The sequence below is a fragment of the Anarrhichthys ocellatus genome, unplaced genomic scaffold (assembly GCF_004355925.1).
Source record: "Anarrhichthys ocellatus isolate YVR2014 unplaced genomic scaffold, GSC_Weel_1.0 scaffold47, whole genome shotgun sequence".
Taxonomy (NCBI): Eukaryota; Metazoa; Chordata; class Actinopteri; order Perciformes; family Anarhichadidae; genus Anarrhichthys; species Anarrhichthys ocellatus.
In genome coordinates this window covers 764,540-779,636 of record NW_022280077.1, presented here as the reverse complement: position 1 = coordinate 779,636, position 15,097 = coordinate 764,540, and the positions used below count along the sequence as shown (strand labels likewise).

The window sequence follows — 15,097 nt, the reverse complement described above, 5'->3', positions numbered from 1 at the left end:
AAGAAGCATGTCTTGTGGGGGTTTTGGTGTGTGTGTTTTTCTCTCCCCCCCCCCCCCCCCCCAACAGCTGATAGCAAAATTCTGTAGACTCAATATCTCAAAGTTTGACTTCTATTTAGGCCTATATTCCCAAACTGGTTAAGGTCTCCCGCAACTTTATTTCTTGGCAGGAAGGAACACAATTTAGACTATCCAACTGCCAAACACAGGGACATAGTCCCGCCTTTAAATTAATAACATTAACAAGAAACAGAGTCATTGTAGAAATGGCCTGCCAGGAGACATCATCAGTGTGTTTTGAGATTTACAGATTTAGATTGTGCGGTGTACATGGCCTCATATAGGCATATATTGAAAAGATTTGTTAGGGTGAGCCTGTTGCTCTGGAAATGTTCTCAATTCTTCAATGGCCTACTCAATGACTGTGGATTCAGTTGGGCTGGTACATATTAAAGATTAAGCTTAGGAACCAGTAGAACTGACACACTGGGATTTTGTGAATACATTCATCTACTGACTGTCACTGTGTTTGTTTGCTGAAGCGGCGCTTAGAAACACGCAGAAATTCCACCCCAAATTAGTCAGCCGAGAGTGTAGACAGAGTACAGCTGGGGTTTCTTTTGTGAAACATAAACTGGCCTGCCCTCCAGTGACTGAACACTGTAACAGCTGAAGTGAATCATCTTGGTTTACAGTTTATCGTGATGATCACATGATTTAAGACATCTACAGGTTTTGAAGTTGGGATTCAAAGCAACATTCGCACACAGCATGGCTTTGTATGTCTATGAAGGGGCGACGGAAAGGAAATGCATTCGATATCTTACCAAACAAAGTCAGTTTGAGTATTCTACTGCACTGGATGGCGAAGGAGAGGTCAGAGCTGTCAAAGATGGTAATGAGGTCATCATCTAGAAAAAGGTAAGAGAGAGACCAGATGAGTCACAGTAAAGGAAATGATGTTTACCACAGAAAATATGTTAGAACACCAAGAAAGAAACATCGGCCTTACATGGTTAAGTGACCTGGTAAAGTAATAAGTATATTCGTATCATAAACCCTATACTAGTTCATAATAAATAAGCTGCCCTCAGGAAAACTCACTGTCTTACCCTTGAGACCAATTAGAACAAAGGGTCCACGTCCTGACTTACCTTCATCCTTGTATTTGATGGCAACCTCGTCGTTACTCTGCAGCTTCCCCCTGAAGACTCGCTGCATCATCAGCACTAGCTCATCATAAGTAATGTCTTCGTTATGGATCGGGATGCGTCTGATGTCGTCGCCCAACTGGGCTTTGATGATCAGCTTCCCGCTCAGGTCCAGCTGGCCGTTCATGGTGCTGTCTGACCTCTTCTGCTCCCACCACTTAACGGGGTCAGAGGAAAGGTAGTTTTAAAAACAAACCACATCTGTTCTAGCTTTCCTTCTCTTTCTCTCAATGCTAAATAGTGCCTATTTGAGTATGACAAATTATCAACAGCTGAATTTAACTAAATTTGAAAAGTTACATTCTTAAAATTGTAAAGTAGGTCACATAACTTCAGGCATCAACAGCATCAAGGCAACAGACAAGGCAAATGCCTCTGCTCAGCATTGACAGATCTCAATTATTTACTTAATTATATACACATCCATCTTCGGAAATAGAAAATGTCTTCAGGCAATAAATAAAACCACATTCAAATATATATGTATCATTATAGTCAAAGTGAAGCCTTAGATAATACACTGTGTCTGTGTAAGTCAGTAGGTCACAGGAAATTATTTATGATTAAAATGTGGTTGTCTTGTTACATTAATAATGATCAAATTAGCAGCTCCTCTTTATTGTAACTGAGCCGTATTGAGAGAGCTTCTCTTTAGTAATCTATCTTTTGATTTAAAAGTCTCCCTCAGTCTTCAACTATGAGGCCATCTACCTGCAAGGTACTGATGTGTTTGCAAAAGGATGTTTATACCTGTTATTGTCTAATACAATCAAGACTATGCAGTCATATCACAGTGTCCCTTGAACTGCAGTCTAAGGGTCAAGCATCACCCTGTGAGGTGGCAAAGGCAACTCCGTGACATTACAGACTTCGACACAAAATAGCAAGCAGTTGATAAGATAATCAGAGCTTTCAACTGTGATTAGTAGATCTTTCAGGGAAATATAATGTGGTAAATTATTATGCAAGACAAGTGAAACTCTAAGATTGTGTTAGGTATCCTAGATCTGCTGTGTAGCTGTCACTTCCATACATTTAGTTATTCAAGTGGTGTGTGATACATTAACGTCTCACATTGATCGTGAGTAGTCAACATTAACTATGACGTCACCTGTTCGTGTTCTAGGTTGGACAATAAACAATTATGAAATGAATTCCAGAAATGCTCCGGCTTTGACTGTCCTAGCCCAGATGAATAATTGGCTGGATGCTAGGGATTGTGTGGTAGCTAACGTTTAGCATACAGTTAGCTAGCTAAGTTGCTAAGTTAAATGGGGATAACAACAATCTGATTTCTACTGAGATTGGCAACATATACGTAGTTGGTGAAACCGTTGGTACATCAGAATTAGACGTTTAAAATGTCATTGTAGTCTAGATAGCGCTGTTTTAAAAACACGCTCATTCGCAGAGTCATCTGTCAGTAGTCCATTGCCAGCTAGCTTATCTAGTGAATGCTAACGTTAGCTAGGCCGTTTCGTTATTGCCCTGTCAATTGTGACAATATAAACTATGAATTCACAGTTAAAAGCAATATTATAGGTAATCTCGCATTATATAGTTCCATGTATTTGAATAAAAGTAGCTTGGCTTAATTTCACTGTAGAGGCAAAAAAGCTAAACCGGTTTCCTGTGTCACTGTTAACGCTACCGTTACTTTAACGTTCAGGGCTAGCTAACGTAAGATAAACCAGCCTTCTTAACACAGTAGTGTAAGAATTTCGTCTTTCTTAAAGTAAGAATAGATTGGTATCCGATATTTTTGTGAGTAACTTCCTATGAATCTTCCTCGACACCTGTTTGGGGCGAGCTAGTGTAGCGTTAGCTCCCTGCGTAGCAAGATTAGTTGCTAGCTAACAAGCTAACCACTTAGCCACCACTCTAACAGTGAGCGGACAGCAACTGCTGTGTAGTTCAAACTAAACCATTAACTGATATGTGCCTGGACCCCAACAAAAGAAAGTATCTGACCTGAATTAGACGACTTGACCACGCTGTGTTTCACAGGTTTCCCCAAACCGTGAAAATCCAATATGTTAGCTAGCCTAGCTAGACCCGGTTGCCAGCATCAGGAAGTGTCCTCCGAGACTGTTAACGTCAACCAGTACGTGGCATTCATTGTGCGCAGACGCATACCATCTGGAACAAAGTGCGTTGTGACCGGTTGTGACTGACTCACCTAATTGTGAAGATGATCAAACATCAAATATATGATATTCAAGAGCAATAATTGCATTTTATTTGTTTACAATGCATGTTTTATTAATGTGCACACGAGTAATGAGCTGGCTTTCTGATGCTGAATGGGAATACCTGAAAACATAACAGTACAAGAGGCTATTTTGATCACCACTTTTCTTTTTAATGGCTTACATGCATTCTGATAAAAACATATTGTGAGAGGTAGGCTTAAATGAAGGAGACAGTATTTGTCCTCAATGACTTATTTCTCTGTTTGTAGAAAAGATTCAGTCCAGGCTCAATGATGAAGAGGGAATAAAGATGATTGAATACCATTTGTATGCATGGATGTTGCTTTGAAGCCATGTGTGTGCTCAACACTTTTCATCCACTTTAAATAAATAATAATGACAGAAAATCCAGGTTCCTGCATACATTGTACATCTCACTCTATTGTATATTTGTGTCAGAAAACACTGGTGTCTAAGGTATAATGTTACATGATAATGGTGACTGAATAAATAGACATAAATAAGATCTTATGAATAAATTAAGATAAAAACACAGTTTTGCCCAGTCACAGCTTTCTTCACTCCATTATTTCTTCTTCTTTTCCTGAGTGGTCTCGAACCATGAGTCTAACAGTTTTTTCATGTAATATAACTGCCAGGCATGCACTTGAACAGCAACCACCATGATGAGGTACATAACAGTCACTGCGGAGAAGCCGAAAATAAAGCGGTAGGCCTTTCCATGGCGGTAGAGCTGCTGGGCTACAGGAAACATCTCCATTCCACCATAAATGAGAGGCGCTATAGAGAACAGCCCTGCGCTGATCATGGACAAGACCAGGTAACTGATATTGTTCTTTGGCAGTGACAGGCTGCTGCAGAGCAGAGGGAGGAGGCTGAGCAGGTAGGGGTACTCCCACTGGTACGGCATGGACACTGTGTCATGTGACACCAGGTCGAAGTGGCTGACAGTCACCTGTGCTGCCACCAGCAGCCAGAGGAGAAGGTGGACCAGGTTTAACTTACGCACCTCAGACTTCAGGGCAGAACTATAAAACAGATAAAGATAAACAAGGTGTGTTAACGATCACTGTTGTTGCTATTCAGAGATTACATTCATATTTATCGACCAATTTCATGAATAAACAGTAAAAGCTATACTTGCCACATTTGGTATTGCGGGGCCACCCTCTCTCTTAGTTTGAAGTCACTTCCATTAGTACCAGCAGCTCTGAGACCGACGCGGGATGTCATGGTGAGGGAAACCTACTTATACAAAACAAAAATCCTATTTCAGAAGCCCAAAAATGACACAACAAGGGCTACAACTACCTATTATCGACATTATTTGGAAATAGTGAAAAATGCCCAAAACAATTTCTTAAACCCCAAGGTGATGTCTTCTAATGTCTTGTTTGGCAGCAATCCGAAACCCAAATAAATGCAACGATATTTCATTTACGGTTTATGTTTCATAACATGAGCAATCCTCACAACTGGAAGCTGAAACTATGTAATGTTTGGACTTTTTGCTTGAAAACAATTAACCAATTAACAATTAACCAATAATCAAAATAGTTGCCAATTTCTTTGTTTAAATTGATCAATTGACTATTCAACGAGCCTATTTGTTTCAGCTCTAGACATAACATTAACATAACATAACATAACATTTGACACTTTTTATAATACAGAATGAGAATCGATGGTAAGAACACAAAAATATGCCATCGGAGGGGAGAGAAAATAAAGTGAATAATGACTTGAACTCAAGCAAAATAAGTCAGGCTGTTGTCTAATCCCGTTTCCAAGCAGTGCTGCCGACTATCTGAATTGAAAATGAGTAATTTCAGGGAGATTAGTTGCACCGATTTGCAGCAGGCTAGCGCGCTAGCTGCTGTTGCTAGCTAACCTCATTCAGCATTACATATAAACAGATATAGTTACGTACTGTACGTTGCAGCTGGCATCGTTTTGTTGTTAGCAATTACAGTAGAGTGTGACACCATGTACAATTGCTACAGCTAACAACACTTACCGCTGCGTATTTCCGTAACGTTTGGCTGAGCTCCTTGTTTGAATATGTACCAACAAAAGATGTGACAGATGTTTCAAACCGGTCTGCGCATGCGCACAACCTGTAGCCCACTGAAAGCCCTCCCACCGCAGCATCAGCATCTGTTCACACAACACGCAGGCAGCTGCAACCATGACGCCCTGTTCACTGTTTATCCAGCTTTGCTCCTGAGAGAGATAAAGGGAGCTGGAAAAGACAATGACCCAAGTAACGTGGGCATCTTTTACAGTGCTTCTCCAGAAAATTGATTGGCAAAAACGATGACTTTCCATGTATTTAAACTGAGCTATTACTTTATGAATGATAACATAACCTTATCAGGATTCATGGATCAAGTTACCAACATAACTGGTGTATAAGAACATATTTTGTCCTTGATATGGCCTTACTAATCAATCCAGTCGACATAGAGCTAACGTTTTAAAGCTGCCAGACAAAGCATCTAGTGTCTGCATGTTGCATTGTCTTGTATCTTTATGTATACCTTATGTCCTAATGTTGCTGGTATCCATCCAGCTCTCTGCAGATTAATACGTCATCGACCAACCAGGTAACTTTAACAGAAGATCTGACTTAAAGCGTCAACCAGGACAGGTATGATATTTTTTTAGTATTTGGTCTTTCTTACAATTTCTCATGAATGATGCCCCAATGCGGTTTCAACCACACCGTTTTTAGTTGATATATCAGCTTCAGTCGAATTTATTTTTTTTGCTTTCTAAGAGCTTAGAAATATAGATGTCAACAATATATGTATGTGTTTTTTAACAATTTTTATTTAGAAAAAAACAACATGAACAATAATAACAAACGTGAAACATCAAGACATAGAATCCTTGGTTACAACGACAATATTAGCACCATAGTTAAAAGGAAAAATATACATTTATTTAAAGGTTGTCATGCTTTATGTCCTTGTCATTGCAGGTGATCAGCCATCAGCACATAAAATAATAAATTATTGACATTACTGTGATTATGAATTGCAGCGACATTCAATCCATGCAAAACATAATAAATGAAGCTCACGAAGGATGCTGTGGAACTTAAATTGCTTTTCTCGCTTCAAAACAAGAATGACCAGGTGCTACTGTTAATATGTTTCATTTCCAAAGAACAATTCGCAATTTGTTTTCCAAATAAGACACCCTATGAATAATTATACTGCCATTACAACAAAAAATGTATTAAGCCTACAAAACAGTTACAGAATATAATCGGTTGAATTTTAGATTAAGAAGAGTAAGTAAGAATACATTTAATTTGAATTTGTTTCTAAAAAACTTTCTTGCTTTGAAATGACGCTAAATGCAGAGTCATTATATTCATTCAGTCATTAGAATATTTGACAAAAACACTCTTTAATCCCTGTTGAGTATTATATTGTAGTTACAACTGTATAAGTCCACAGGCAGAGGCTGTGCTTTATGATATTCACTACGTGACACTTATGCCAACGCTATGGTTTAGTTGGTGACTCAGAGATGCTGTTTAGTGTGGACCTTTATGTGTATGGTGTAGTTTTCATACTTCAGGGCAGTATGGTGTGTTTGTTTGACCTCTGCACTCCGATAAACCTATAAGCAAACATTAAAACATACAATTAATATTACATTCTTACTCTTTGAATCTCACTCATGGGAGCAATTGTCAGTGAGCAACAAATATCATGTGTGTTATTATTTAATTCAGACCCTCTAATCTTTTGTGCTCTTACAAGTGAGCACATTAATTGCCCTATAATAGTTCACCACCAATAACAGTTGACCCTTGTATACATAAGGCCTTGTAAAGTCATTTAGGTTTCTCCCACACTGTATTTTGTAAATTTTATAATTTTTTGGTTATCAGCGTAGGAGCTTGAGAGATTTAGTAATTGTAGGTTACACAACCAGAAATGTGTTAACTTCTAGACATGTACAAACCGTTTTAATAAATAGCTTCCAATGCATTGCCATTCTTAAGAGGTCATTCTACATGCTTGCCACTATCAATCGAGGAACAGAAACTGTATTCATACAAACGCATGCATGCAAAAAATATAAATTTCTTATCAAAATGAATATGCCTTCATCATTATCTACCGTATTTCACATTCTTTGCTGCATGGGGTAGCTGCCAGTTTTGAGGAGGTGCAGGGACAAAATGTGCCTTTGTGCAACCAGAATTGTACGGTTGGTTTCATCTACTTTGGCATACACTTCACATGTTTTTCTTTATATGTTTGTATAAATTGCCCTCTTATAGATTTTTGGCATGAAAATACATCTGAGGCCACCTTTGAGGTGTTCTTTCAATGCTTTTTTATACATGCTTTTACATCGACAAAGCTGTTAGAAAACACATTTGCTCTCCCAATCAGCAACTAGCAGCAACTATAAGGCTATAAAGTATAAAAGCTGCTGTACATACAGCCCAACATACTTCCGGTTTTCCCTCACCTCTCATCACAGCTGACAAGATCAATCATTTGTTGACTTTACATTACAAAGACTGCTCAGTCTAAGTTGATTTCTGATCATGTTTTATATTATACAAAAAATATGCTCCCACTTTCTTCTAACTGAAGCCTCTCTGCCCCTGCAGTTTGTGGTTTTACATCGGATATAACAAATACCCAGAAAAGGAGGAGTGCACATACTGCCCAGCATAAAGTCCTGAGGCCTGATCTGAGGGCAGTTGAATATACACAGTGTCCCCAGGTTGAAGTGGTAGTACTGCACTCCCTGATGCTTGATCGAGGAATCCCTTTTTGTATTCATCATATGTATACATCACTGGCTCATTGTTCCTCATCAAAGCCACCCACACATTAGCTCCTTTGCAATGAACGTGGTATACAAAATAATAAATGCCAGGCATGTCACATGTGAAGATTCCTGTCTCAGGGTTGTAGTTTTGGCGACCATTGTACAAGAGCTTGTCAAAGATGACTGCAGTGCCCACAGGTGGAAAGGGAGTTGTTATTACTGCTGTGAATGCTGGCATTTCCAATCCACTGGCACCCATTACTTCAGCCCCATTGTCTCCATACTTGCCCTTCTTACCATAGCCAGCAGCCTTAACACCATCTAGTTCAGGACCCATCTCAGAGAGCACTCCTGCCATCTCGGGAGACGGACCAGACAGTCCAGGTGGGCCTGGTGGTCCAGGAAGGCCAGGCCTACCTGGTTGTCCAGGGGTTCCTGGTGAGCCCCCTTTCCCTGGGGGTCCTATGGGTCCAGGAAACCCTGGATTCCCCTCACCTGCAATGCCTGGTTGACCTGGTAGACCGTTATCTCCTTTTGGCCCAGGAAAACCAGGAGGCCCAAATGGTCCAGCTGTGCCATCCATTCCAGGGATTCCTTTAGGACCTTGCGGACCGACCTCACCAGGTAATCCACCTTGTCCTTTTGGCCCGGGAAGTCCTGGTGAACCAGGGTTACCAGGTAGACCTTTATGTCCACCGTCTCCTTTTCCACCACTCGGTCCTTGTGGACCTCTTGGTCCTGGCTCTCCAGGCTCTCCAGGCAGACCATTGTTACCAGGTATCCCAGAGGCACCAGGGTCACCCTGGGCTCCATCTAGCCCTTTAGGTCCTCCTTCTCCACAGTCTCCTTTAGGACCAGGTGTGCCTAAACCTCCTGGGGTTCCCATAGGGCCTGGGGGACCTGGTGGACCATTTGGTCCATTTGGTCCAAGCATACCAGGCAGTCCTCCGTGGCCCTTATCTCCTTTTGGTCCAGGAAGTCCAGGTGACCCACCCATACCTTTATCACCCTTTGGTCCTGGAAGTCCTGGTTTGCCAAAACCAGGAAGCCCTGGCTTTCCTGGCAAACCTGGTGGTCCTGGATGACCTTTCCCACCTGGCATGCCTGGCTGTCCTGGCAGGCCATTTTGACCTGGCTTTCCTTGACCAGGTATACCTGGTGGGCCAGGCTGTCCTCCTTCACCAGATGGCCCAGCTGGTCCTAGCTCTCCAGGATGTCCTTTCTGTCCTGGTGGTCCTTGTGGCCCTGGTGCCCCATTCAAGCCAGGTTTTCCAAAACCAGGAAGCCCTCGTGGGCCAGCAGGTCCTGGGGATCCTGGGAGCCCTTTGTGACCAGGTTGTCCTGGTATCCCCATTCCTTTATCGCCTTTGGGTCCAGGTAATCCCGGTAGTCCTGGCAGACCTTTGTGACCTGGCTCTCCTTTGGACCCTGGTTGACCTGGTAATCCCTGTACCCCTGGTTTACCTATTCCTGGCAGCCCAGGTGGTCCTGGGGGACCCTGAGGCCCTGGCTGCCCAGCTGGCCCTTCTTTACCCCCAGGGCCCATTTCTCCTCGTGGTCCAGCCTCACCATTTCCTCCTGGCTTCCCTTGCAGTCCTGGCAAACCTGGTTTTCCCACTCCAGGCCCTCCTGGTGGACCAAGAGATCCCGGTCGTCCCGCAGGTCCAGGCTGCCCATTCCCTGGGGGTCCAGGAGGTCCTGCAGGTCCCTCTGGTCCTGGTGGCCCAGCTGGGCCTTGTTCTCCTTGGGGAATTCCCTCAGCCCCACTCGGGATTGTCTGACCTGTGAGGAGATAGATATTCAGCCAGAAACTACAGCCAACATTTTGATTATCAATCGAGCACACACGCACATGTAAACGATACTTGGTTGGGTACTTCCCTTTAATATTCCTTCTTTGGTTCTTGAAGAAAAAGAACATACTATATGCCATTTAAAATGAAAATGAAATCATTGAGCCCTTGTGTTCAAGATGTGAATATATGTTCACGAAAGATTGTTGGTTACTGATTGTTGAAAATGTTGACTTTCTCACCTTTGTCTTGGCCACCATTATAGCCGCCTCCTTTACGAGGGTTTTCTTTGCCCTTGTGCATAGGCATCTGGGGTAGCTCCTTCCTGTAGTGGGGATACTGCATATAGGGTACCTCTTTGCCAAGGTACTGTTGTTGGGGAAAGCCTTCATTGCCCATGTGTTGGTGGTGCTGTATCGGCTGGTATTGCTGAGGGTGTTGCTTGTGTCCGTAGTATGCCCCAGAACTCACATAAGTGAGTACCGCAAGCTGTAACAGGGTCAGGAACAGGGGGACAGGAAGGGGAAGCATGGCCAAGGCCTGTATGGAAGGTAGAGAGGACCAGATATGACCAGATCTGTTTTTAAATCCTGTATATTAGTAAGTAGATCAAATATTGGTACGGTAGCAGTTTAGCATTTCATGAGATATGATGAACCTTCAAGTTTATGTGACAAGTGGACAATCTCATTAGCAAAATGCAGCTGTGGGACGTCACGCTCTGTCTCCCTCTGCTGGATATACATTTGAGCTACACAGTGGTCTCGTTATCAGTGTTTTCAGTCAGTTGCAAAAAATGTTTTTTTTAGAGTGTCACCTATGTAATATTGGCATAGGCAGACAAGAAAGAGAAAGTTTTTGTCTGCTTTATTTTGTAATAAATGGGCCATTTGTAATTAGCCAAAGTTGCCATTTCTACCATTTGAATAGTTATGCTTTTATTCTATAAAACCACCAAAAACAGTATCACCCACTGGAAACTATTAATCTTCCTATGAAACAAAACTGTCAATGTTTTAAAGCCTAAATGACATTTATTGGTCGGCCATGACTTTGTTATTATTTATTTCAATACCTTTCTAAAGATATATAAAGAGAGGTGTCAAGTAAGTGTCTAACAAAATATCAACAACAACAACAGCAACAAAAGCAAATCACAACTGGCAGGGCTCAAACCGTTTCTATCGAATATATTTTGGACAAAACTATGCAGACTTTCCTGTATATTTCTAATAAGGAAAAGCACATGGATTTCAATAAAAATGGCCCATCGGGAGTCCTCCAAAGTCCTACGTTCAGAATAGGATTTTGGAAAGTTTGCTTCTCAGGAATAACGTCATAGCCATGTCTTGAATTGCATTTGGTTGAAATCTGAAACCCTTTCAGATTCAAGAAATGTATTTGCCATTTTCACCTTAAAAAGAAAAATATAATTATTTGAGCAATGCTCCCTGAGTCAGTTTAAAAGGAAAACAAGAAAAAGGCAGAGATGTAATAACAGGCACATAGGCAACAATATAAATTAAAATAGCATCATTTATTTCACAATAAATATATACATACACCCTGCATAGACATGGTAAATATCAAGTGTAAAAAAAGTGTGCACACTATATACAGAAGTCCAAAGTAAAAAATATAGTTATTTCACTACAAGCTGAAAAAATTGAAAAAGATTGCATAGTGTAGCTCAGTCAATTTAGTGCCAGGGTATGTGCCAAGTGTCCACTATGTGTGGTATTGAATTCCCTCTTTAACGTCCTGTACTATAGTAATCTCACTGTGGCTGAGAAGAAGCTGTTATGGAAGCGTGCTCTGTGAGTGGAGATGCTCTCTGGCCTGTGGTGCCTCAGGTTGTGTCCTGAGTCCTGAGTCCTTCCACCTGATCAGAGAGTGAGCTTGGTGGTGTCGGTCCCTGATGATGTTCTGTGCCTTTCTTCTGCAGCGCTGTGTATAGAGAGTGTCCTTTAACTCCCAAATGTTGCAGGAAAAAATGTGAAGTGACTGTATGAAGGCAGTGATACAGCTTAGACTTTTGATATGGTGTTCTGCAACAAATAATGCCCAATCTACTTAAATGCAATATGATACAAAACGAGGTGCGGATAACCTGCATTTACTATAGTTGTCCACAAGAGGGTGCAACAGTTAATGTCACATCAAATACTTTTTTTAATTTGTCCTGATGTCCATATTATGAGCTTTCCCTGTATGCAAACGTGACGTGATGTGAAAATGTGATACCCATAGGGTCAAGTGGCTAAAGATGCTTACATACCAGTCCCATAATAAATCAGTCCCACTGTCTGAGCTGTGTGGTGACATTATAATGAGAACACTTGTATGAACATTCATTTATTGCCTGACATGTGGACTATATTGCTCTTTATACTACATCAGTTGCTCTGACCGTCTAATGAGGATCCGGGTGGGTTTACAATGGAGTTAGTTGCAGTACGTTGGTATCAGACTCGACACTCGGCACTGATCAACCATCGGTATTTGATGAGTTGGGAGTGAGACCGGGTTGTTTCTACGGCATTGCATAGCGAGCCACCAGTTTGGGTTCGTACTCACTTCCTGTCAGCTGATTCCATTCACATACGCTGCACCAATAGGCTGGAACGTTGGTCTACTTTTACAACTGTGAAATGGTCTTTCATTAAGAGCATTTGTTGTTGTTGCTGCATTACTACAAAACATTCTGTCAGGTATTTGACACAAACAGTCTCCAGACAATCAAGTGAGAAGATGTCACACGAAGACGCACAGATGATTTAGTGAGAAATATCTCCAGACATCTGCAGGTGCCTGTCAGATGTCTGGTCCAACAAGTACATTTTTTAACAAACAGAGTTGCGCTCCAGCAGTGCAGTTCAAACCGTATATTTATGTCTTACAGCCATTATTTAACCCCAGAGCTCTCTGATTTAAATGGTCGGTAGCGGAGCAAAGCAAAGGGATTTTCTCGCTCCAAAGCAGATGATTAACTCACCATGAACTGCTCCTCTGAGTGTCTACTTGTTTTATTCAGTCATTCTTTACAAGTGCCATTTCCATCCCAGTTTCAGTTCACTTATCTCCTGCCACGCTCTTTTTATTATTTCTAATTCACATCCTAAGCCCCATCCTTAGTGTCCACTCCATCACCGGCTCTTTGGATCTTTTCTGCCCTCTGACCTTTTCTCAGTCGAATGGTGATTTTGACATAGCCGTGCCACTTTCTCCCCCTATGAGAGCGGTCCTTTGAAAGAAGCCCACCATAGTTTCCACGGTGACAGAAGCCAGACATGCCAAAGAGTCCGGAGGAATGCTGCTGAGTTTTTCCCAAAAAGTACCCGGGCCTATAGCTGTGGTCTATTCCCAGTATCGTAATGTGAAGAGAATACACAGAAGTAAAGGAAATGGACAAGAAAAGAGTTGATCTCTGACCTTAAGGTGTGACAACTTGAGCATCAAACCTTTTCTGTTACCTCAGTTAAGGTTCCCAAGTTGCTAATAATGATACTAATGATAGATTATTAAGTCTAAAGAGAGAGAGAGAGAGAGAGAGAGAGAGAGAGAGAGAGAAAGAGAGAGAAATGTAAGAATGTCAAATGAATTATTAAGAGAGATCCAAAATATTGCAGTGCATTAAGGTATTTATAATTGAGGATGTTTCTGGGATTTAAAACACAGTCAGATAATATCTATACTATGTAAATAAGCAAATGGATGGAACATAGAATCACTGACCATTAAAACATGTATCATCAGTATATTGGTAATGTCTGATGTAGGGTATACCTGTAAGACGTGGGAGCTAGTTGTGGGGATTAGAAAAAAAAAGTGCACTGATCCTCAGACATATACATATACAGCATCTTTTCATGAGAGGATGAAAATAACGTGTTTTGTAAAAAATATAAATATATATATATATAAGTTCGTTTTTTGGATATATGAAATGATTGCTGTTCTGGACACATTGTGGCAGGGAAAATATCATAAGGCATTAAAAAAAAGGCTTTTAACATTATCATTTTTTATAATGTTTAAAGATTTATTATGATGGCACAAAGATAAAGACAGCCGTAAGTGCACTTTTGACACATTTTCATAAGAGATCACTTTACAAAAACATTCTTCATTGGATTTTCCGTTTGGAGAAATTAGATGAGAAATTGAGTGTTGATCAAGTTTTCTCTGACTTGCATAAAACGTATTAACATAATTTCTAGAAATTGTAAACTATATAAAAATGTAAAACAGTTAATATAAATATGTTTTGTTTTTGTTTTAAGTTTACTAAAGAGAAGACAGGGTCAGGGATAGCAGGGATAAAAAGTGTGTTTATATAATGTGTATTATGATTGACATATTTCTTCTGATATGACCATTTATTTGTATATACAGTAAAAGGTTTAACAAAAATATGTAGGACAGTTTTACTGCCTTTTAGGAACTTCCCAGCACAGTGTCGGTATGTGTGTAGTATGTGTGTGTGTGTGTGTGCATGGGTGTTTTTAAAGGGTTGGAAATATTCTGACAAAACTTGCGACCACAGATCAGAGGTACCGTACAACGAGGGTCTGTTCAGTGTCATAGAGCAACACCATGACGTTGTCCTTGCGACAGCAGAGTAATGGAAACACCCTCTGTCTTTACCTGCTGTGCTTTCCTCCATCACATTAATCCACATATGTGTTGCCTGCAGAGAGACTTGTTCATACAGTCGGACTCTGACACAATCACTTACCAGCAAATTTCCACGTTTTAGCTGCAGGCTTCCGTTATAACAAAGTGACTATAAAGAAGTCTGTTATGCCAATTAACTTAATTCTAAAACGCTACTGTCCTCTGTACAGACGTCAGACATGAAGTCACTTATAAATGTGTGCGAAGTCATGACGGCGTGAGCAATGTGTTGTGAGCTGTTTCCTATTTGTGAGATTTACAGTTGAATTTTTCACACGGTGTAAAACAATCTGCCTCCCTCAATGATGACTCTCTGACAAGCAGTCATTTGTAACAGTGACTAAAACAGGAGCAGCAACCATGTTCTACACCTTTCAGATGTCACCCACGTGTGATT

At 41.0% G+C, this 15,097-nt stretch overlaps 3 protein-coding genes across 6 annotated transcripts in view; all 3 read right to left on the bottom strand.

Moving 5' to 3' along the window:
- The window catches only part of tfg (trafficking from ER to golgi regulator), a 10,446-nt gene extending 7,133 nt beyond the window's left edge, over window positions 1-3,313 (bottom strand). For 2 of the 3 annotated variants that reach the window (XM_031869529.1, XM_031869530.1), the window contains exons 1-2: window positions 1,155-1,338; window positions 828-911 (exon numbers count right to left, since the gene is read on the bottom strand). In XM_031869529.1, coding sequence (XP_031725389.1) covers window positions 828-911; window positions 1,155-1,338 — 268 coding nt within the window. Of the gene's footprint in view, window positions 1-827; window positions 912-1,154; window positions 1,369-3,182 lie in introns of those variants that run through there. The other variant, XM_031869528.1, reaches the window with a different exon arrangement.
- A 252-nt stretch (window positions 3,314-3,565) lies between these two features.
- On the bottom strand, window positions 3,566-5,512 carry jagn1a (jagunal homolog 1a). Its single transcript, XM_031869557.1, has 3 exons — window positions 5,442-5,512; window positions 4,569-4,669; window positions 3,566-4,452 (listed from the first exon to the last, which is right to left on the bottom strand). Exons 2-3 carry the CDS (start codon window positions 4,655-4,657, stop codon window positions 3,990-3,992), a joined length of 552 nt encoding a protein of 183 aa, XP_031725417.1. The 5' UTR covers window positions 4,658-4,669; window positions 5,442-5,512; the 3' UTR covers window positions 3,566-3,989.
- Window positions 5,513-8,075: 2,563 nt separating this feature from the next.
- On the bottom strand, window positions 8,076-10,563 carry col8a1a (collagen, type VIII, alpha 1a). 2 transcript variants are annotated; one of them, XM_031869499.1, is made up of 2 exons: window positions 10,266-10,563; window positions 8,076-10,012 (listed from the first exon to the last, which is right to left on the bottom strand). In XM_031869499.1, exons 1-2 carry the CDS (start codon window positions 10,552-10,554, stop codon window positions 8,076-8,078), a joined length of 2,226 nt encoding a protein of 741 aa, XP_031725359.1. In that variant the 5' UTR covers window positions 10,555-10,563. The 2 variants fall into 2 exon arrangements, with proteins under 2 accessions (XP_031725359.1, XP_031725358.1); XM_031869498.1 differs by having other exon boundaries at window positions 10,302-10,554.
- Window positions 10,564-15,097: the final 4,534 nt, after the last annotated feature.